Source organism: Embiotoca jacksoni, unplaced genomic scaffold (assembly GCF_022577435.1).
Source record: "Embiotoca jacksoni isolate LCO1_2020_lvr unplaced genomic scaffold, fEmbJac1.0.p SCAF_40, whole genome shotgun sequence".
NCBI lineage: Eukaryota > Metazoa > Chordata > Actinopteri > Embiotocidae > Embiotoca > Embiotoca jacksoni.
In genome coordinates, this window is record NW_027185393.1 from 2222501 (window position 1) to 2245400 (window position 22900).

Here is a 22900-nt window from a genome sequence, read left to right on the forward strand (position 1 = left end):
AAAATTGTAAGCTTTGCGTTAATCATTGCGACTCCTGGGACTGGTTAATGTAGTAAATAGTGAGGTGTGTTGGAGTGCTCTCTGGTGACTCTGAACATGTGTGAGTGTGACTACCTTTGGTGCACTGCAGCCCGTAACAAGGCACGCTCAGCTTGGAGGCCAGAGTCTTGAAGGCAGCGATGGAGCCCTCGATGGGGTGGACCAGGAACAGCGGCCTCTCCTGGCTCTGGACCTGGTTGAGCAGCGTCAGCGTGGGAGCGCTGGGGTTGACCAGCAGCTGGGTCAGATCGGACTGCAGCACAGAGCGGAGGCCTTCCTTCCTCGCTGCCGCCTGGGGGGAGTCTGGAGGGACAGGAACACCGTCTACTCTTTATTCTGGGCTTATGTGCAGCAACAGAAGACTGAAGTGTTTTTTCTCTCTAAATGGACTCAGGACTCTGTAGATAGATAATTATACTTTATTATTGTTATTCTTTATTTATTTACTGTCGTGTGTCTGTTTATGTTTATTATTATTGCTCTGTCATACCGTCTGATCCTTCTGGCTTGCTATTAGCCAGCTCTCGCAGCTTGTTGATGGTCAGCTGACGGATCTCCCTCATCACCATGACGATGTCATAGTCTCGCTCCAGAGTCTGGCGGACCTCCACACCCATCAGAGAGTCCAGTCCCAGGTCAGCCAATGAGGCGTCAGCGTTCAGACTGCTCACATCCCGCACACCTGAGGATGAAGAGGATGAAGAGGATGAAGAGGACGGAGACTCATCAAGAAGAATCCACTCTGTCCATAAAACTCTGCCTGAAATCGACTCTGTTCCTCAGACACTGAATCATAGATGATCTGTGGCCCTGGGTAACCTAGGCAACAGGATAATACAGGGATGCGGGACAAACCTTGTGTGTGTGTGTGTGTGTGTGTGTGTGTGTTTGTGTGTGTGTGTGTGTGTGTGTGTGTTTGTGTGTGTGTGTGTGTGTGTTGTGTGTGTGTGTGTGTGTGTGTGTGTGTGTGTGTGTGTGTGTGTGTGTGTGTGTGTGTGTGTGTGTTAGTTACATTCACTCTGGCTGGTTAATATAACCATATTATATGATATCACCATATGAGAATAGATATGGTCTTGTGATATGATCTGTAGATTTTAAAGGCTGCACTACAGCAAAGTGATGTCATTGATGTAATTATCAAACCCGTTTTATTATATATTTCAGTCATTACATCCACAATTATTTATCAAAAATCTTCATTGATGTCACTTTAAATATTTTGTGAAAGCACCAGTTTTCATCTCTACAATATTGATATCCAGATATTTGGTGAAAAATATGGTGCTGTACTACAAACAGACGAACTCACAAACTCACTACACTGACAAGAAAAATGTCTCTGCAAGATTTAGAGACATAAAAAGATTGACAGGTGTTTATGAATAAATATTAGTAGTGGCTATTGACTGGAACTGATCATAATGATTAATTAAAGTGAAAGAAGAGGTGATTCCATGCAGCAGTAAATATTAACATCATTCAGTGAGTTTTATCTTCCTATAAGAGCAGCTTGTTATTGGACAGCTCTGCAGGAGATGATGGACAGACAGACAACACTGTTGATCAGCTGTGATGTCCTGAACAGTTCCACCTTCATCTCATCACCATCATCATCCTCATCATCATCTTCATCATCCTACCTAGTATGTGGGCTACAGCCTCCACCAGGTCTCTCTGTCCTCCCTTCTCACTCTTCACCACCGTCCTCTCTGCCAGCACAAAGCTGGACATCACCGCCGTCTGTCTGCACAGGAAGCGGTCGAGCACCTCCAGACAGGAAGTGATGCGCTGCGGCAGGGTGCCGCCGATCACCGCGTCGTTCCCGCCCATCGTCTCCAGCACCACGCCCACATCGCCGATGGCCCCCCATTGGACGGCCAGGCCGGGCAGACCGTCGTGGCGGCGCTTCTCACATACGCGCTCCATTGCTGAGTTGGCGTAACCGTAGTTACTCTGGCCGGCATTGCCGCGGCCGCAGCTGACGGAGGAGAAGGCCACGAAGTAACTGAGGTCCGGACACAACTTTCTAGTTACTCTGGAGAGGAAATAAAAAACAGTGCGTAAAAATCCAGACAAGTCAGAGGTCAGAGCAGGTAACAGTTTAAAGAGGAGGCGGAGTCAGGGGGCGTGGCCTACCTGTCTAGGTTTATGGTGCCCTCATATTTAGGTTTGTTCACATCCAGGAAGAGCTGCGGCGTTAAGTTCTCCAACATGCCATCCTTCAACACCTGATGATGACATCACCAACATACTGATGAAGTGTTATCATGACACAGAAAAACCTTCAGTGCAGAAACATCGTAAATACTTCTGGAAACGTGAAGTTTAAATCATGAAGAAGAACAAACTTCAGGCTGAAAGAATTATAAAATAAATATGAAAGTAACCACATTTACAGATATTCAACCAGTAAACAGGAAGTACAATCTGCAACCAGGCAAGCAGCTTTGTACTTAAATACTAATGTTAGCATGCTAACAATGATGCTAACAAACGGTTTAAATGTTAACCAGCAAGCTAACACCTGCTAATTAGCAGAAAGCCAATACTAATTACAGTTGAGGCTGATGGAGATGTTAGTAATTATTCAGGAATATTCATAAACCAAAGTATTGGAAAAATACTTATTTTATATATATATAAAATAATATTTATATATAATATAAAATAAGCGAGTAGAGATGCTTCATCCTCTGAGGACCAGGAACATCATTGGCTAAAAATAAAAAACATCTGACTCAGGAAACAGCAGGTTTGTTACCATAGCGAGGTGGAAGACTCCGCCCACTGGGCCCAGCGCACCGGCCTCAGCCACCAGGTGCTGCGCTCCCTCCAGCGTGCTGACATCACTGGTCGACACCAACACCTCCACTTCCTGATTCTGCCACTCGCGCACACGCTTTGCCTGGTAACCTGGAAACAGTCACGAAATAAAACAAACCAGAGTTTATGAGTCGTGATTCAAAAGTTCAGATTTGTAATATGTATAATTTTAAAGGTTTTGTTTACATTGATGTGTTGTTGTTATGCTAAAGATTTGTCAGGATTCAAATAATCAGAATGTTTATTTGAATTTCAATGTTTCTGTTTTATGACCCGACAGTCTGAGAGTCTCAGAAACTTTAAGACATACCGGGTTTCATACATCACAGACCTAAACAACCAATTCTGTCAACCTGGGGGTGGGGCTTCCCGTATCATACAGCTGACAGCTTGTTGTGAAACTTTGTCTTGCAAAAACTTCAATTTTTTTTTTTTAAATTTAACAAGCACAGATGAATTTTTAGAAGGTTTATAATCAGTAAGACGAGAGGAACTTTAATATATTAACGTTGGTATCTGTTATGACTGCAGGTGAAAAGAGTTTGATGGTGGAAAAAAAGGCAGAGTCAAAGAGAAGTTGAGGTTACAGAGTAAAAGTCATTGAATGACATCAATTGCCACATGGAAACAAAAAAACATAAAGGCCTTAACGTGACATTTTTAAAACGTCTGTGATGACACGTAGAGTTGCGTCAGACTGTTCAACGATGCTGTATTCAAAACTGACTAATTAAAAAAATAATCAGGAGCACCACTTGATTTTATTTTGAAGGTCTTCTCTAACATCTCTGCAGAAACTTTTTTGGAAAGTTTTAATGATCCCTCAAAGTTTGTCATGATGACTTTGTGATTGTGATGTTCTGATGTTAGTATATATACATATACATATATATATATATATATATATATATACACATATACATATACATATATACATATACATATATATACATACATATACATATATATACACATATACATATATATACACATATATACAGTGCATCCGGAAAGTATTCACAGCGCTTCACTTTTTACACATTTTGTTATGTTACAGCCTTATTCCAAAATGGATTAAATTCATTTTTTTCCTCAAAATTCTACACACAATACCCCATAATGACAAAGTGAAATACATTTTTTAGAAATTTTTGCAAATCTATTAAAAATAAAGAACAAAAATATAACACGTACATAAGTATTCACAGCCTTTGCTCAATACTTTGTTGAAGCACCTTTGGCAGAAATTACAGCCTCAAGTCTTTTTGAGTATGATGCTACAAGCTTGGCTCCTATTCTTGGGCAGTTTCTCCCGTTCTTCTTTGCAGGACCTCTCAAGCTCCATCAGGTTGGATGAGGAGCGTCGGTGCTCAGACATCTTCAGATCTCTCCAGAGATGTTCAATCGGGTTCAAGTCTGGGCTCTGCCTGGGCCTCTCAAAGACATTCACAGAGTTGTCCCGAAGACACTCCTTTGTTATCTTGGCTGTGTGCTTCGGGTCGTTGTCCTGTTGGAAGATGAACCTTCGCCCCAGTCTGAGGTCCAGAGCGCTCTGGAGAAGGTTTTCATCAAGGATGTCTCTGTACATTGCTGCATTCATCTTTCCCTCCATCCTGACTAGTCTCCCAGTTCCTGCTGCTGAAAAACATCCCCACAGCATGATGCTGCCACCACCATGCTTCACTGTAGAGATGGTGTTGGCCAGGTGATGAGCGCTGCCTGGTTTCCTCCAAACATGACGCTTGGCATTCAGGCCAAAGAGTTCAATCTTTGTTTCATCAGACCAGAGAATTTAGTTTCTCATGGTCTGACAGTCCTTCAGGTTCCTTTTGGTAAACTCCAGGTGGGCTGTCATGTGCCTTTTACTGAGGAGTGGCTTCCGTCTGGCCACTCTACCATACAGGCCTGCTTGGTGGAGTGCTGCAGAGATGGTTGTCCTTCTGGAAGGTTCTCCTCTCTTCACAGAGCAACGTTGGAGCTCTGTCAGAGTGACCATCGGGTTCTTGGTCACCTCCCTGACTAAGGCCCTTCTCCCCCGATCGCTCAGTTTGGCCGGGCGGTCGACTCTAGGAAGAGTCCTGGTGGTTCAAACTTCTTCCATTTACAGATGATGGAGGCCACTGTGCTCATTGGGACCTTCAATGCTGTAGACTTTTTTCTGTACCCTTCCCCAGATCTGTACCTCCATACAATCCTGTCTCGGAGGTCTACAGACAATTCTTTGGACTTCATGTCTTGGTTTGTGCTCTGACATGTCAACTGTGGGACCTTATAGAGACGGTGTGTGTCTTTCCAAATCATGTCCAATCAACTGAATTTACCAGGTGGACTCCAATCAAGTTGTAGAAACATCTCATGATGATCAGTGGAAACAGGATGCACCTGAGCTCAATTTTGAGTGTAATGGCAAAGGCTGTGAATACTTATGTAATACTTTCCGAATGCACTGTATATACATGTATATATACACACATATATATATATTACAAAAGTGTGAATATGTGCCGCGTGTTGCCAGAACCAGATCCAACCACCTACAGCTGACATAATCTGTCATCTGTCCTGACTACTGGAAAACGAAACAAACATGGACGCACTCAAATCAGCCCAAACGTTCCAGGTTGAAATGGATACGTTGAATCCCATCAATGCACAAACAACCTCAACTCTGTAATCATGCAGCTGTCCGACATCCTGGACATTAAAACTTCCACAGAGACGAGTGTGAGTCGCATGTTAGTTCGTTATTCTCTGCAGACACTCTAGTGAGTTGAGGGTTCGATGCCGGGTACTGGTCTCCAGCAACAGCAGGAGCAGAGTATGGCTCATTTTCACCTCCTTTTCATCAGTAACTCTGGTAAGAAATGCAAAATTCATATCGACTGATCGCCCTGTTTAACACTGTGTGCTCATTTTCTGTTTTTTACAAAATATGTCGAAATATTTTGTTGATATTTCGACATTCCTCTGCAGCTCCGTTACGCTGCTGAAGCTTCTCTTCTATTAATTTTACCTCAAAATCTCAAAAAAAGAGGACTGTCAAAAATGTATCTTCACACTCACACAACTCTGACAGATAAAATATGAAGACTTGTATGAATTTGACCTCCAGAGTTTCATCACATGACGTCAACAGTTAATTTTCCCATCATGGTTGTTGATAAGTGAGCAGCGCCGCGTCGTCGTGGCTCACCGTTCCTGATGCCCGATCTGGACGTCAGCACCAGTTTTTGGGCTCCTCTCTCCACCAGCCACTGAGCAAGCTCCAGCCCGAACCCCCCCAGACCCCCAGTGATGATGTAGGAGCGGGACGAGAGGCAGAAGGTTCGACTGACGGCTGGGAGGGACAGAGAAGAGGCGGGATGGACGGCTGCTCCTATTTCCTCACAGCGGACCTGAGGACAGAGGACAGTTATGAGAGGGTGGACTTTCTCTCCTCCAATCATCCCTCAGACTGACACCACAGGCTGAAGGTCAGAGGTCACGCTCACCTGCACCAGCACCTTGCCTATGTGCTTGCCCTGAGCCATGTATCGGAAGGCTTGCTCCACCTGCTCGCTCTCGAACACTGTGGTCCTCAGAGGCTGAACTACACCTCCCATGATACCCTCCTTCAGCAGCTGGGACACTTCCTCCCACTCCCGGTTTCCCTCTTCAAAGAGAGCATCCAGCAGGATGCCGTGGAACGCCACGTTCTTCAGGAACACAGCCATGCCTGCAGACAGAACCAGAACACGTTCAGCAATTCAGAAGCGACGACGGCTGCAGCCTGCAGGGGGCGACAGTCATCTGCTGAGTCAGCTGGAAAACGGCTCTTTATTTTAGCTGTATTACTGAACACAGAAGAAAGTAACAGATGATGCTCACCAACACAATGATAAAACATCTGTTTAAATTTATTTACAATGAAAGAAAAGCTCAACAATAACTATGATGACGTGTTTCATATTTTTTTTTATCAAAAAATACAAACAATAGTAATTAATAAAGATGTTAATGCAGAGGCTTCTTCAGTGACCTTCAGCATCTGTAAAAATCAGTGTAATTTATAAAAAAAAATCATCAACATAAGAGATGAATATATACATGGTAATTAAGTTACATTAAATCTAAAAAATATGTGTATCGTATGTTTTGATGTGACTTATGGAGGATTTGTCTGACATTAATGTCAGTGTTTCATACCTGCTGCAGCTCCATCTACTCAAACTATACCCAACTATAAACATCCATTTACTAACACCAGAGGACACTGGTGTCCCTCAGCCTTGTCTCATTCCACACTTCCTCTACTCCCCACTGGGGGCGATCCTCCTCTTCCGTGACTACATTTAATTTATCAACTCAAATCAGTGTGAAGTGAATTCAGACAAATTAGTTATTTACAAAATTATTTTATGTAAAATATCACAAAGTTAGAGCTCATGTGGCTTGATCAGAAATTAAATTAGCGGTAATAACTCCTGCTGAAACATTTGAAGGCTCTGATGTATCATCAGGAGATAACAGTGAACAAAACATTCGGACAACTTCTGATATTTAGAAGATGATGTAATTACTTCTCTGTATTTGTAAGGATCTTTCTGAAACTGAAAGAGTAACTGACACTTGTACTGTGACAGAGAGAGTGAGTGTGGCGCCTCCTACTGACCCAGAGGGGAATTGTTGGACAGGTCGTATTTTCCGATCTCCAGGAACCGTCCGTGTCGGGCGAGGCAGCGAATACTCGCCTGCAGCTTCTCCTCAGCCAGAGAGTTCAGCACCACGTCCACCCCTGGAACAAATACACGTACTGTATGTTTGAAATATGTCTCTTATTGTAGAGAATATAAAGGATGTGATGGACACTGCTGGAAGAGGAAGCATCTGACCTTTGCCCTCTGTGTGGAGCAGAACATGCTGCTCAAACGAAGTGTCTCTGGAGTTTGAAAAGGACTCTGCAGATAGCTGAGGGAACCTCTCCTGCAGGTAGGCCCGCTTCTCTGCTGAACCTGGAGACACCCACACACAGTAAACTGACGGTCACAGAGACTTTTACAGCCTTTAGAGATACCGTCAGTAACTTATAATACTTATTTAATGCTACATCATGATGAGGACTTCATAAATCTATAAGTAAGAGAAAAATGTTAAGTACGAACCGACTGTCGTGAACACTCGGCACTTCCTGCTGAGTGCGATGGCGATGGCGGCCTGTCCGACCCCGCCAGACCCTGAGTGGACGAGGACAGTCTCTCCGGGGCGGAGTCGGCCGCGCACCACCAGAGAGTAGTAGGCCGTGGCATAGACCACCGGGACCGACGCCGCCTGCTCCAGGGTCCTGAAATGAATATATAGAAAGGAGGGAGGAGAGGAGAGGAGAGGAGAGGAGAGGAGAGGAAAGAAAGAAAGAAAGAAAGAAAGAAAGAAAGAAAGAAAGAAAGAAAGAAAGAAAGAAAGAAAGAAAGAAAGAAAGAACATCATCTATCTTCTCTTTGGTCAGTATGATTGCTCTCCATTCAGATTCAGACTCAGTGCTACCCCTCTCCCCCCCCACACACACATCTATCTGTGAGCGTGACACTAACCAGCCAATGGGAACGTCCCAGAGAAACCGTCTGTCAGCATCCACAGTGGTCGCGAGGCCTTTAGCCGGCAGCAGGCCCATCACACGCCGCCCGCTGGGGTCACGGCCAGAAAACTCCATACCCAGCATGCACTGCTGCAGAGCCTGGTCCCCTACACACAGCAGGAGGAACAGGAGGAGTTAAAGTTAACTGTGACACACACTCTGTGGTGTGAGGTTGTGAGGTAGTGTGAGGTTGTGTGACGTTGTGTGTGGTTGTGTGTGAGGTTGTGTGTGAGGTTGTGTGTGAGGTTGTGTGAGGTTGTGTGAGGTTGTGTGAGGTTGTGTGTGAGGTTGTGTGTGAGGTGGTGTGTGGGGTTGTGTGTGAGGTTGTGTGTGAGGTTGTGTGTGAGGTTGTGTGAGGTTGTGCGTGAGGTGGTGTGTGGGGTTGTGTGAGAGGTGGTGTGAGGTGGTGAGGTTGTGTGAGGTTGTGTGTGAGGTTGTGTGTGAGGTTGTGTGTGAGGTGTGTGAGGTTGTGTGAGGTTGTGTGTGAGGTTGTGTGAGGTTGTGTGTGAGGTTGTGTGTGAGGTTGTGTGAGGTTGTGTGTGAGGTTGTGTGAGGTGTGTGAGGTGGTGTGTGAGGTTGTGTGAGGTTGTGTGTGAGGTTGTGTGAGGTTGTGTGTGAGGTTGTGTGAGGTTGTGTGTGAGGTTGTGTGTGAGGTGGTGAGGTTGTGTGAGGTTGTGTGAGGTTGTGTGTGAGGTTGTGTGAGGTTGTGTGTGAGGTGGTGAGGTTGTGTGAGGTTGTGTGAGGTGTGTGAGGTGGTGTGTGAGGTTGTGTGAGGTTGTGTGTGAGGTTGTGTGTGAGGTTGTGTGAGGTTGTGTGTGAGGTTGTGTGTGAGGTGGTGAGGTTGTGTGAGGTTGTGTGAGGTGTGTGAGGTGGTGTGTGAGGTTGTGTGAGGTTGTGTGTGAGGTTGTGTGAGGTTGTGCGTGAGTTTGTGTGAGGTGGTGTGAGGTTGTGCGTGAGGTGGTGTGAGGTGGTGTGTGGGGTTGTGTGTGAGGTTGTGTGTGAGGTTGTGAGGTAGTGTGTGAGGTTGTGTGAGAGGTGGTGTGAGGTGGTGAGGTTGTGTGAGGTTGTATGTGAGGTTGTGTGAGGTTGTATGTGAGGTTGTGTGAGGTTGTATGTGAGGTTGTGTGAGAGGTTGTGTGAGGTTGTGTGTGAGGTGGTGTGAGGTGGTGAGGTGGTGAGGTTGTGTGAGGTGGTGTGAGGTTGTGTGTGAGGTTGTGTGTGAGGTTGTGTGTGAGGTTGTGTGAGGTTGTGTGTGAGGTGGTGTGAGGTTGTGTGTGAGGTTGTGTGTGAGGTGGTGTGTCCTCTCCTCTCTCTACCTGGGATGGCGTCTGGAGGGAGTTTCCCCGTAGCGAGCATGATGTCTCTGAAGTTCAGCGAGCTGTAGTAAACGCTGCACAGCTGCACGTTGGCGTCTCTGGACACGAAGTGTCGGAGGGGGGACGCGATCCAGCGCAGAGACGACAGGTCACCTCGGGTCAGCACGTTGACGTAGGCAGCCTCAGTGAGCTCCTCATTCAGATCTGATCACCACAAACACAAAAAACAGAGGGGGAGTGAGTCCCAAACAAAACAGAGGGAGAGTGAGTCCCAAACAAAACAGAGGGAGAGTGAGTCCCAAACAAAACAGAGGGAGAGTGAGTCCCAAACAAAACAGAGGGAGAGTGAGTCCCAAACATTCTGCATCAACAGTTATTTTCTGTAAAGTGATCCTGAGATCGTCCTCCGTCTGAGGAACAAACCACAGTGTTCTGCCTTCGCAGCGTAGATACAGGTTGTGTGTTGTGTGACTTTCAGGTTGAAATTGTGTGTCTGGACTGTCTTTCATAGACAAACATCAGACAAACATTAAAAAAATTTATGGATTTGTACCTGAGGATTATCTATATAAAGTTTAAGGGCCATGTAAATTACAGGAGTTTCCCAGGACAAACAGTAAAATGGTCCGGTGCTGGAAAACAGCCTTAAATACAAGAGGTTCAACTGCATCTCAGCATCTCACCAACAGATCCTGCTGCATCATCCTGTCCTCTACACACATTTGGATAAAACTGATGGTTGACATAACTGCATCTGAATCTTCACACTGAAAAATGTGTCAGCTGTCAGTCTCCCTCCACGCCTGTCCAGACTCATATCATACCTGTAGTGAAGACTTTGAAAGAACTTTTACATTAAATCTGATTTTGGCAAGTTGTTGCCATGACAACAGACAATTCTTCAAATCTGAATGTTGCTGTAGAAGTAAAATGTCTAAACACTTATAGAGTCTGACCACATGTGGTATCATGGTCACAGTCTGTCCTGCTGTGACTCAGTGATGGACCTATATGATGGGTAGAAACATGATGATGTCACAGTGAAGATGACCTTTGACCTTTTGGGTATAAAATGTCATCACTTCATCATTAAATCCCGGAACAAGTTTGTATGACGTGTAATCGATCCCGTTGGGTGGACTTAAACCAAGTCCAGTCACCAGAACTCGGACCCATCAGCATAAGAACAGTATTTCATACCGTGGGTGATGAGCTGGTGTCTGAAGGCGCCCCAGTGTCCGTCTCTGAACACGTTCATCACCAGGTCCTTCTCCTGCACCGACTCAACAGACTCGTGGCCCGGCTGCAGGCTTGGTGCTGCGGAGGATTCGTCCAGGTTGGACACAAACACACAGCTGGACAGAGACACCAGAGACAGGACAGATGTTAGAGTACACACATCTCATCACACACACCAGGACAGACAGAACAAACCTGAGAGTGTGAACTAAACTTTAACCAAAGATACATCCAGCATTTATCTCTGAAAACCCATTTAGAGGGTGGAACTGTGACACGTTTTATATATATATATATATATATATATATATATATATATATATATGTATATATGCTGTTAAAAGGTCGAGCAGGTCTTACCGCACTCGGTTGCCGCCCGGCTCCTGCCGCAGACAGTTGACCATTCCCACGACGCCACAGTGAGCCTGAGAGGCCGTCAACCATACCGGCTGGTCCGAGGACTCCGACATCAGCGTCTGCTGCAAAAATCCACACACAACATTTCTTATTGTAAACTCCTGCTATGACTCATGTCACATCTGTAGATGATGAAATCCTAACAGACACTGGATTCAGAAAGTAGTCAGAAACTCTTCTTTGGGTTACTGGTCGGATTACTCTACAGGTTTTATACATCAGTTATGATATAAACACATCTTGAGGACATGGACCCACCTTCAGACTCTCCACCCACTTGTAGTCGCTGGTGTCCACAGGCAGGAAAACGGGCAGTTTGCTCGGAGACCGACGGCGACACAGAAAGAGGGCGGAGCCATAGAAAGACTTCCTGACAGCTACCAGGCTGAGGGAAGTTTCAGAGAACAGATTCTCCCACTCAGACTGGAAGGAAAGCAAAATAATATCAGGAACATCTGCAGGAGCATGTTACTGATCAGATAACTGAAAATAAAATCATAATCATGATGTCTTTGAACTTCTTTAATCAAATAGAATAGATGATGTGATTTCTATCTGAGCCCTGATCAGTGTCATGTCTGTAAGATGCAGGTGATTCGAACAGTTTCCACTGACCTGTGAGAGAAGTCCTGACTGGCCGCCGCTCTGAGACGAGCTGCAGAGGAAGTCCACCGTCTCCCCGAGGGTCTCTCCCTTCAGCAGGACGTGGAGGAGGACGAACCCCTGCTGTTTGGTTGCAGAGGACAGATTAGTCAGCAGCAGCCCGGGGTCCGTCCTCAGAGGGCCCCACGCGTGGTTACACAGCACCAGGTCGGCCCCCGACGCCGCCCCTCCAGGAGCCGGGTCCTCCGCGGGGTTCCACCTGGCTGCAGTGACGGCCAGCTCCTCCAGGCCGGTCTGGTGGGGAGTCAGGAGGTCCAGGCTGGGCGCTGTGGCCGTGTAGTCCACATGCAGCATGGGCTGGATGTTGAGGAGAGGGACCACGCGGGAGGCGAGCTGGCCATCGTTTGATAGAGCCTGGGAGGAGGCACAGCCGAGGAAGGTTTGAATATATTCTGAGACTGAAGCATAATTCAGGATGAAATCAGACCTGTTTATTTCTCTGTTTTCAGTCTTACCTCCAGGACTTTGATCTTCCCGGGCGGGCTGTTCTCCAGAACGATGTCCAGGCAGTGTCGGAGGGCCGGCCGGTCCAGCAAACCTCGCAGCAGACCGTCCTGCAGCAGACACGCCCGCTCCGTCTCCACCACCTGCTCCAGCTCAGAGCGTAGGTTCCCGTTCAGCTCCAGGCCACAGAGCAGCGTCAGCAGCCGCACCAGGCCCGGCTCAGAGGGCTCATCGCTGGGGAGGGGCCCGTCGGACTCCCCCTGGAGCCCCGGGACGGAGAGCTGGACGCCGTGAGGGGCCAACTTCTGCTGTAGTCTATGGATCAAACCTGGAGGCAAAAAGAGGGACAAAACAAAAAACGTGGTCAAATAAAAGAGGAGGACGGTGGATGAGATCCTCTAACAGACACTGATTAGCAGGTCCAGATCTTTCTGTGATGAGCAGCTGATGTTTCATGGAGTTCCTGGAGGTCTCGTGAACCTGATGAAGCTACCTGTGAATTCTGCAGGACTCATTCAGGATGTAACAGCTCACCTGAACAACAGGACTGGAGGGAGATCCAAGCAGAGATACGCTGGAACCACCCAGAGGCAGCAAAATGCTGAGTCAGGAGAAGTTTTGACTTTGCTGGTATTTTGTGGCTCCTCCTTGTTGTTGGCTGTCAATCATCTTTCAGTTCATTCAATAACTCAGAAATGTCAACGCTGGACAAACGATATGTCTGAATCATTTCTGCCTCTGACATCAGAAATGTTTAACGGGTGTAAAACCTCGTTCTCTACGTATTCTCTGGTTTCCTGCGTCTCCTTCACAATAAGAGCAGCCGTGTCTCCTTCACAATAAGAGCAGCTGTGTCTCTTGATGTTCATCTGATTAAAACCTTCAGTTGTACTAAAATACACAACAATCACTTCTGTTTCTACTTCCAGGTTCAGTAAATATCGTTGCGGGTGATAAATTGTTCTATTTCCATGTTTCTCAGTATTTTACACCTTCAAGCAGAAACACCCAATATTACATATGATGCAGGCAAACATGCAGAATGGACAACGTGTGTTAAATTTAAAAAGACACAATCCTCACTGCACGTCGTCAGTAGATCTGCTTGGACATTAGTTTGCAGGTGCTGTGAAGTTTGCATGTGATTTTACAGACTCAAATCTTTAATAAATCAGACCCTTAATGTTCTACAATTCTCCAGTTCACCAGTTGTGATGTGTTTGTTGATGTTTACAGAAAGGTCAGAGGTCATGGAAGTTCATGTTTGGTTGGATGTTCAGCTGATATATTGTAGTTTTAGTCATGTAGAGTTTGTCTTCATAACTTAGATAATATTCTACGTCTGAGGAACTTCTTGATCTTCCCAGCGGCCTCTTCTTTTCCCTCGGTGTCTTTGTATTTCCTGTTAGCTTGATAAACTGTTAGCCTTCGTGGCTTCTGGACGCCGTCCACGTTGCCGTTGCCTAGCAACAGTGTTCCCAACTTCACGTGTTGTAACCACAAACTCACGAGTTCTATTTGAATGCAGCATAAGTACCACAGAACCACAGAACCAGAGAACCACAGAACCACAGAACCATAGAACCACAGAACCACAGAACCATAGAACCACAGAACCACAGAGCCACGGAACCATAGAACCATAGAACCACAGAACATGCATGTTACTCTGCACTCTGATTATCTGCAGTTAAAATAGCAGCAGTGGATTTGGACCCGTCCTCCATCCACTTACATCCTCATGTCCTCTGATCGTAATAAGAAAGAGTTTAAACATGGAGGACCTTCCCTCTACAGCCTCTTCATCAGCTTCAGTAAAATCCATCTCAGAGTAACGTCTAAAACCAGAGACGGTCATCTATCTGTTCTCATGATTAGAATTTAAACTACATATTAACAGAGGTGTGCATTATCTATATCATACTATATAATATGAGGGTCTCAGCGTACCTTTGCAGAGCCTCAGCTGCTCTGTGAGCTTCCCGTCGGTGGCCAGACACTCCGTCTCCACGTAGGGAACGAACAGGAACTCCTCCAGGGTGGGGGGGCTCTGCTGCTGCTGCCGGCGGGGGGCCACGGTGGCGTGCAGACCACAGATCTGGACTCCACCGGCAACTATGTTGTCAAGGCAACGGCTGACATGGACATCCACGGCTGTGGGAGGGACAGAGGAACGTGAGTTCAGGGTTTAGAGAAGAGAAGCTCGGTTCTGATGAGAGGAGAACAACACACACCTTGTTTGTCATCAGCGTGTTCACAGATTCTCTGCAGATGCAGCGCCGGGTCCACGCACACCGAGCGGATTCTGGTGGGCAGACGCAAACTACGACCCGGCAGCCCGACCACAATCATCTGCAGCATGGTGTCCAGGAAGGTCACCCAGCTTCCTGTCCACTGCAGCTTTCCTCGGTCGCCTGGAGACAGCCAATCAGAGGAGAGCATCAGCACAAACCACGTAGAACGCAAGACTACGACAAAGGTTTGGTCGACAATATAGTGGTCATGTCTTTTAACTGCATCTTTTCTCTTGTGTTATAATAAAACCAGTTATTACAACAACAAAAAAGTCACCAAAAAATGTAGAAACGGGATTTTAAACACCACAAACACGTGACCAGGACAGACCTGTGTTGTTGGACTCCAAGACGCCCTGGAAGTTCTTCCCGTAGTCGTAGCCGCGCAGTCGCAGCTCTTTGTAGATGTCGTGGGTGTTTAGCTTCATTTTGGGGTCACTGTCGTCGGCAGCTGGCTGAATTAAGTGACTGTGGAAGGAACTGAGAGCTGTGTCCTCCAGAAGGCTCACCTTACCTGAGAATCACAGGTGGGACAGGAAGTCAGACACTGATGACACCTGCATCTCCGTCAAAAAACCTTCAGTCGGGTCAGTCGTCTGAGTCTTCAAATAACGTTTAATCAACAGGTGGTAAAGTTTCTTAACAAATTCAGACAAAATGAGATGAAACAGAAAATACATGCACTTTGGGGTGTCTTGTTTCCTGTCATACAATAATTTATTTAGTAGATCGTTTATGGAATTTCTGTCTTAGTTGGTGAATTGTGCACATCTTGTTCAGTTTTTGTACCTGCAGTTACACCTGCTCTCCACTGGGCTGAAATCTTTAATTCACCAATATTTTACTTAATATGGAAAACAAGATCACAATATGCATTTTTAAATATAATATTATTCTCAGGACACTAATTAACCTTAGTTAAGAACTTAAAAAGCATTAACAGTTAGTTAATAACTATTAAGTAAGGCATAAATAAAATAATGTTTCCATATCAAACCCTGGTCTCCGTCCCCTCAGTGGACAGACTGTCTCGACTCGGACAGATAGAAGCAGCCATGTTTGTCCAAACTGTGAAACATTAAACCTGTTAAAAGTCCTCACCGCTGACAGCCAGGTTTCCGTTCTCAGACACCTCAAACTTGTTGGTGGCGGGCATGAGGCGCACCTCCAACTGGACTGAGCCTGGGAGGGGACAGAGAGGGGACAGAGAGAGTACAGAGAGAGGACAGAGAGGGGACAGAGAGAGGACAGAGAGGGAGGACAGAGAGGGGCCAGAGAGAGGACAGAGAGAGGACAGACAGAGGACAGAGAGGGGCCAGAGAGAGGACAGAGGGAGGCAAGAGGGAGGACAGAGAGGGGTCAGAGAGAGGACAGAGAGAGGACAGAGGGAGGCAAGAGGGAGGACAGAGAGAGGACAGACAGAGGACAGAGAGGGGCCAGAGAGGGGACAGAGGGAGGCAAGAGGGAGGACAGAGAGGGGTCAGAGAGAGGACAGAGGGAGGCAAGAGGGAGGACAGAGAGGGGTCAGAGAGAGGACAGAGAGGGGCCAGAGAGAGGACAGAGAGAGGACAGAGAGGGGCCAGAGGGAGGACAGAGGGAGGCAAGAGGGAGGACAGAGAGAGGACAGAGAGAAGACAGAGAGGGGCCAGAGGGAGAGAGTCAAAAACAGGTAAACAGAGCAGGAAGTGATGTCATCACTTCACCCCTGCTGCTTATCTCACCGGTCTTTGGCAGGATGGTCGCCCGGTGGATGGTCACGTCCTCGAAGGTTATGGGTGTGGTTTCCATGACAACGCCCAGACTTTTCACCAGGGTACGCCAGGCCAGCACCAGGTAGCCCGTCGCTGGGTAGAGGACACGTCCATCGATGCAGTGTCCAATCAGATAGTGGTCCTCAGACTCGGGGTTCACGTCTGTCGGTGGTTCAGAGATAAACTGGTTCTCAGGACGACACCGGAGGAAACATTCAGAGCTGCTGTCTCACACACATGTTCGTCCCTTACCGATGTTGTAGATGGCGGCAGAGTTGGACCCTCCAGAGCCAGAAGAGAAGTGCTCTGCCTTGGGGATGTCCCAGGTCTGCCCGTGGTCCCACTGCACCAGCGGGGAGATCAGAGGAGTACCGACCGGCACCGGGTAGCTGAGCGCCGGGCAGAGGCTGTTAACGTCCACGTTGATGCTGAACACATGATGGAGAACAATGTCAGTAACAAGGAGCTGCTCAGAGAGAGGATACATCAGTCAGTGAAGACAGCGCGAGGCGTTCACTGACCCGCTCATGTAGATTTTTCCGATGCTAGACAGGAAGAAGTCCAGGTTGTTGGCGTGGCCTCGCTTCATTAAAGGCAGGATGGAGCATGTGTGCTTCAGGCTGCGCTTCAGGATGGCCTGGTCAGAAAACAACATGTGGAGAGGTCAGAGGTCATCAAACATTTTACTACCATGGCACCTCCTCAGCCTGGCCATCCAGTGTCACCTCGAACAACTGTAGTTAACGTTTCGGACTTTAGAGAAGGAGGAGGATGAACTTCGGTCAAGGTGTCGGCTCACTGGTGTTTAACAATCATCTCAGGAGGAGTGTTGGATGATTTTGGGTTTTACTCCACCATCATCCATCAGTGATGTCATCAACCATCAACCATCAGTGATGTCATCAACCATCAACCATCAGTGATGTCATCAACCATCAGTGATGTCATCGTTGGTTTGTGAACATTATGAATCCTCCAGTTCAGATTCTGTCCGTCACCATCTTTGCTAGTTCGGAGCGGTTTGGAGCAGGAAGTGACCATATTTGGACGAGCTGGGGGAGGAGCCAGCGGTGGATCTGTCCAATCTGATTGGAAACCTGACGATACTACGTCCCGCCCACCGATAGCTGTAACCTGACTGCACCACAGGCCTGTCAATCAAACAGACACGCCCCCAAAAACAGGTCTTCTTGAATCTTCTTTTCTAATGAATGAGGGATTATTTTCAGATGGACCTCCAGAAAACTAATAAGAAGGAGTGACTTTAGCTAACAACACCGAGATAACTGATGGACACATTTTATTCACTTTGGATTTGATGAGAGAAGTTGAATGGGAGTCTATGGAGCCGGAGGCTTTTTGGAGCCGACCTCTAGTGGCACTCGCTGGTATTGCAGCTGAAGACACTTCTGGATCAGAACCATTTTACAGACCTGAAGCTACGAACACTTCTATATATCCAGTCTGTAGTTTTATATTCAGTCTGTAGTTTTATATTCAGTCTGTAGTTTTATATCCAGTCTGTGGTTTTATATCCAGTCTGTAGTTTTATATCCAGTCTGTAATTTTATATCCAGTATGTTTTATATCCAGTCTGTAGTTTTATATCCAGTCTGTAGTTTTATATCCAGTCTGTGGTTTTATATCCAGTCTGTGTTTTATATCCAGTCTGTAGATTTATATCCACTCTGTGGTTTTATATCCAGTCTGTAGTTTTATATCCAGTCTGTGGTTTTATATCCAGTCTGTGGTTTTATATCCAGTCTGTAGTTTTATAACCAGTCTGTGGTTTTATATCCAGTCTGTAGTTTTATATCCACTCTGTGGTTTTATATCCAGTCTGTAGTTTTGTATCCAGTCTGTAGTCTTATATCCAGTCTGTGGTTTTATATCCAGTCTGTAGTTGTATATCCAGTCTGTATTTTATATCCAGTCTGTAGTTTGTAGTTTTATACCCAGTCTGTAGTTTTATATCCAGTCTGTGGTTTGTAGTTTTATATCCAGTCTGTAGTTTGTAGTTTTATATCCAGTCTGTAGTTTCATATCCAGTCTGTAGTTTTATAACCAGTCTGTGGTTTTATATCCAGTCTGTACTTTTATATCCAGTCTGTAGTTTTATATCCAGTCTGTAGTTTATATCCAGTCTGTGTTTTATATCCAGTCTGTAGTTTCATATCTAGTCTGTAGTTTTATATCCAGTCTGTGGTTTGTAGTTTTATATCCAGTCTGTAGTTTTATATCCAGTCTGTGTTCTATATCCAGTCTGTAGTTTCATATCCAGTCTGTAGTTTTATATCCAGTCTGTAGTTTCATATCCAGTCTGTAGTTTTATATCCAGTCTGTAGTTTCATATCCAGTCTGTAGTTTTATATCCAGTCTGTAGTTTTATATCCAGTCTGCAGTTTCATATCCAGTCTGTGGTTTGTAGTTTTATATCCAGTCTGTAGTTTCATATCCAGTCTGTAGTTTTATATCCAGTCTGTAGTTTTATATCCAGTCTGTAGTTTTGTATTCAGTCTGTAGTTTTGTATCCAGTCTGTAGTTTCATATCCAGTCTGTGGTTTGTAGTTTTATATCCAGTCTGTAGTTTTATATCCAGTCTGTAGTTTCATATCCAGTCTGTAGTTTTATATCCAGTCTGTAGTTTCATATCCAGTCTGTAGTTTTATAACCAGTCTGTGGTTTTATATCCAGTCTGTACTTTTATATCCAGTCTGTAGTTTTATATCCAGTCTGTAGTTTATATCCAGTCTGTGTTTTATATCCAGTCTGTAGTTTCATATCTAGTCTGTAGTTTTATATCCAGTCTGTGGTTTGTAGTTTTATATCCAGTCTGTAGTTTTATATCCAGTCTGTGTTCTATATCCAGTCTGTAGTTTCATATCCAGTCTGTAGTTTTATATCCAGTCTGTAGTTTCATATCCAGTCTGTAGTTTTATATCCAGTCTGTAGTTTTATATCCAGTCTGCAGTTTCATATCCAGTCTGTGGTTTGTAGTTTTATATCCAGTCTGTAGTTTCATATCCAGTCTGTAGTTTTATAACCAGTCTGTGGTTTTATATCCAGTCTGTAGTTTTATATCCAGTCTGTAGTTTTATATCCAGTCTGTAGTTTATATCCAGTCTGTGTTTTATATCCAGTCTGTAGTTTCATATCTAGTCTGTAGTTTTATATCCAGTCTGTGTTCTATATCCAGTCTGTAGTTTTATATCCAGTCTGTGGTTTGTAGTTTTATATCCAGTCTGTAGTTTTATATCCAGTCTGTGTTCTATATCCAGTCTGTAGTTTTATATCCAGTCTGTAGTTTCATATCCAGTCTGTAGTTTTATATCCAGTCTGTAGTTTTATATCCAGTCTGTAGTTTCATATCCAGTCTGTGGTTTGTAGTTTTATATCCAGTCTGTAGTTTTATATCCAGTCTGTGTTTTATATCCAGTCTGTAGTTTCGTATCCAGTCTGTAGTTTTATATCCAGTCTGTAGTTTTATATCCAGTCTGTGTTTTATATCCAGTCTGTAGTTTCATATCCAGTCTGTAGTTTTATATCCAGTCTGTAGTTTCATATCCAGTCTGTAGTTTTATATCCAGTCTGTAGTTTCGTATCCAGTCTGTAGTTTTATATCCAGTCTGTAGTTTCATATCCAGTCTGTGGTTTGTAGTTTTATATCCAGTCTGTAGTTTTATATCCAGTCTGTGTTTTATATCCAGCCTGTAGTTTCATATCCAGTCTGTAGTTTTATATCCAGTCTGTAGTTTCATATCCAGTCTGTAGTTTTATATCCAGTCTGTAGTTTCATATCCAGTCTGTAGTTTTATATCCAGTCTGTGGTTTGTAGTTTTATATCCAGTCTGTGTTTTATATCCAGTCTGTAGTTTTATATCCAGTCTGTAGTTTCATATCCAGTCTGTAGTTTCATATCCAGTCTGTGGTTTTATATCCAGTCTGTAGTTGTATATCCGGTCCGTGTTTTATACCCAGTCTGTAGTTTTATATCCAGTCTGTAGTTTTATACCCAGTCTGTAGTTTTATATCCAGTCTGTAGTTTTATATCCAGTCTGTGGTTTTATATCCAGTCTGTAGTTGTGTATCCGGTCCGTGTTTTATATCCAGTCTGTAGTTTTATATCCAGTCTGTGGTCTGTAGTTTTATATCCAGTCTGTGTTTTATATCCAGTCTGTAGTTTTATATCCAGTCTGTGTTTTATATCCAGTCTGTAGTTTTATATCCAGTCTGTAGTTTTATATCCAGTCTGTAGTTGTATATCCGGTCCGTGTTTTATACCCAGTCTGTAGTTTTATATCCAGTCTGTAGTTTTATATCCAGTCTGTGGTTTTATATCCAGTCTGTAGTTGTGTATCCGGTCCGTGTTTTATATCCAGTCTGTAGTTTCATATCCAGTCTGTAGTTTCATATCCAGTCTGTAGTTGTATATCCGGTCCGTGTTTTATATCCAGTCTGTAGTTTTATATCCAGTCTGTAGTTTCATATCCAGTCTGTAGTTGTATATCCGGTCCGTGTTTTATATCCAGTCTGTAGTTTTATATCCAGTCTGTAGTTTTATATCCAGTCTGTAGTTTAATATCCAGTCTGTAGTTTTATATCCAGTCGGTGGTTTTATATCCCATCTGTGGTTTTATATCCAGTCTGTAGTTGTATATCCACTCGTTAGTTTCATATCCAGTCTGTAGTTTTATATCCAGTCTGTAGTTGTATATCCGGTCCGTGTTTTATATCCAGTCTGTAGTTTTATATCCAGTCTGTAGTTTCATATCCAGTCTGTAGTTTTATATCCAGTCTGTAGTTTCATATCCAGTCTGTAGTTTTATATCCAGTCTGTAGTTGTATATCCACTCGTTAGTTTCATATCCAGTCTGTAGTTTTATATCCAGTCTGTAGTTGTATATCCGGTCCGTGTTTTATATCCAGTCTGTAGTTTTATATCCAGTCTGTAGTTTCATATCCAGTCTGTAGTTTTATATCCAGTCTGTAGTTGTATATCCGGTCCGTATTTTATATCCAGTCTGTAGTTTTATATCCAGTCTGTAGTTTTATATCCAGTCTGTAGTTTCATATCCAGTCTGTGGTTTTATATCCAGTCTGTAGTTTTATATCCTCAGGTTTGTTGGTTTGGTTAGTGTGAGCTTATTAAAAGATACAAAACATGAAGTATATTTTATGCTGTTTCAAACAATCGTTTGTCCTCTCAGATAACTCAGAACTGAAACAGTGGGTTTATTTATTAATTTATCAACTGATTATTTGTTGGAAATGACTGATGTTGTCATATTCATCAGTTACTGTATGTTGGTATTGTTACGGTAGATTCACAAACACTTGTTGACCTGACAGGAATCATTCATCCCGTCTGAAAGCACATGAAGCTGAAATTCATCTGTTTTTCATTCACTGTTGAAGACACATAACACACAACAGAGCTGCTGAGGTTCAGCCTCATCCTTTTTTTAATTTTATTTTATTTGTACTCTATTAATCCCCGAGGGGAATTTTTTTCTCTACAGCAGCATCTAGGGGGGGAGCTGCTGCAACAGGCTGCCACTAGCGCGGCGCCATCTAACCTGAGGTGCATGTTTTTGGATGATGGGAGGAAGCCGGAGAACCCGGAGAGAACCCACACAAGCACAGGGAGAACATGCAAACTCTGCACAGAAAGGCCCAGGACCGGATTTGAACCCGGAACCTTTTTGCTGTGAGGCGACAATGCTAACCACTGTACCGCCCTAACTGAACACAACTCATTATAAACAGTGTTATATTAAGCTGTCCATCAATTTATCATCCTTCAGTTTCAGATGTCATTACATCATCAGACAGTGACAGCAGAGGTCCTGAGATGATTGACAGACGGCTGTTTTCCAACTGTAAAACTGAGCAGTGGATTCAGACATGAATCAGTCCAGTAGAGGGAGACAGAGAGGACCATCACAGACACCAGCTCACTGTCAATCAAATACATCAATATGGACGAATATGAAGCTGGTTTTTACTTTTAAACATTTTAATCTGGAGTTTTTTGCCTCTTAATGTAGATCAACCCTCCTTCCTTCCTCCTTCCTCCCTTCCTTCTTCCTCCTTCTCCATCCTCCTTCCTTCCTTCTTCTCCATCCTCCTCCTTCCCTCCTTCTCCTTCCTCCTTCCTTCCTTCTTCTCCATCCTCCTCCATCCTCCTCCTTCCTCCTCCTTCCTTCCTTCTTCCTCCTTCTCCTTCCTCCTTCCTTCCTTCTTCTCCATCCTCCTCCTTCCTCCTCCTTCCTCCTCCTTCTCCAGCTAACAGCTCAATGA

General features: G+C 44.7%; 1 protein-coding gene across 2 annotated transcripts in view; it reads right to left on the reverse strand.

Moving 5' to 3' along the window:
- The window catches only part of fasn (fatty acid synthase), a 103417-nt gene that overhangs the window by 5663 nt on the left and 74854 nt on the right, over window positions 1-22900 (reverse strand). The window contains exons 15-38 of one of the 2 annotated variants that reach the window (XM_069168512.1): window positions 17122-17237; window positions 16853-17028; window positions 16571-16762; window positions 15951-16031; window positions 15181-15363; window positions 14790-14969; window positions 14506-14709; window positions 12567-12883; window positions 12064-12465; window positions 11707-11871; window positions 11392-11507; window positions 10993-11147; window positions 9793-9996; window positions 8433-8583; window positions 8007-8185; window positions 7737-7856; window positions 7517-7639; window positions 6357-6580; window positions 6059-6260; window positions 2804-2955; window positions 2179-2270; window positions 1683-2077; window positions 530-721; window positions 115-342 (exon numbers count right to left, since the gene is read on the reverse strand). In XM_069168512.1, coding sequence (XP_069024613.1) covers window positions 115-342; window positions 530-721; window positions 1683-2077; window positions 2179-2270; window positions 2804-2955; window positions 6059-6260; window positions 6357-6580; window positions 7517-7639; window positions 7737-7856; window positions 8007-8185; window positions 8433-8583; window positions 9793-9996; window positions 10993-11147; window positions 11392-11507; window positions 11707-11871; window positions 12064-12465; window positions 12567-12883; window positions 14506-14709; window positions 14790-14969; window positions 15181-15363; window positions 15951-16031; window positions 16571-16762; window positions 16853-17028; window positions 17122-17237 — 4549 coding nt within the window. Of the gene's footprint in view, window positions 1-114; window positions 343-529; window positions 722-1682; window positions 2078-2178; window positions 2271-2803; window positions 2956-6058; window positions 6261-6356; window positions 6581-7516; window positions 7640-7736; window positions 7857-8006; window positions 8186-8432; window positions 8584-9792; window positions 9997-10992; window positions 11148-11391; window positions 11511-11706; window positions 11872-12063; window positions 12466-12566; window positions 12884-14505; window positions 14710-14789; window positions 14970-15180; window positions 15364-15950; window positions 16032-16570; window positions 16763-16852; window positions 17029-17121; window positions 17238-22900 lie in introns of both variants that reach the window. The other variant, XM_069168511.1, reaches the window with a different exon arrangement.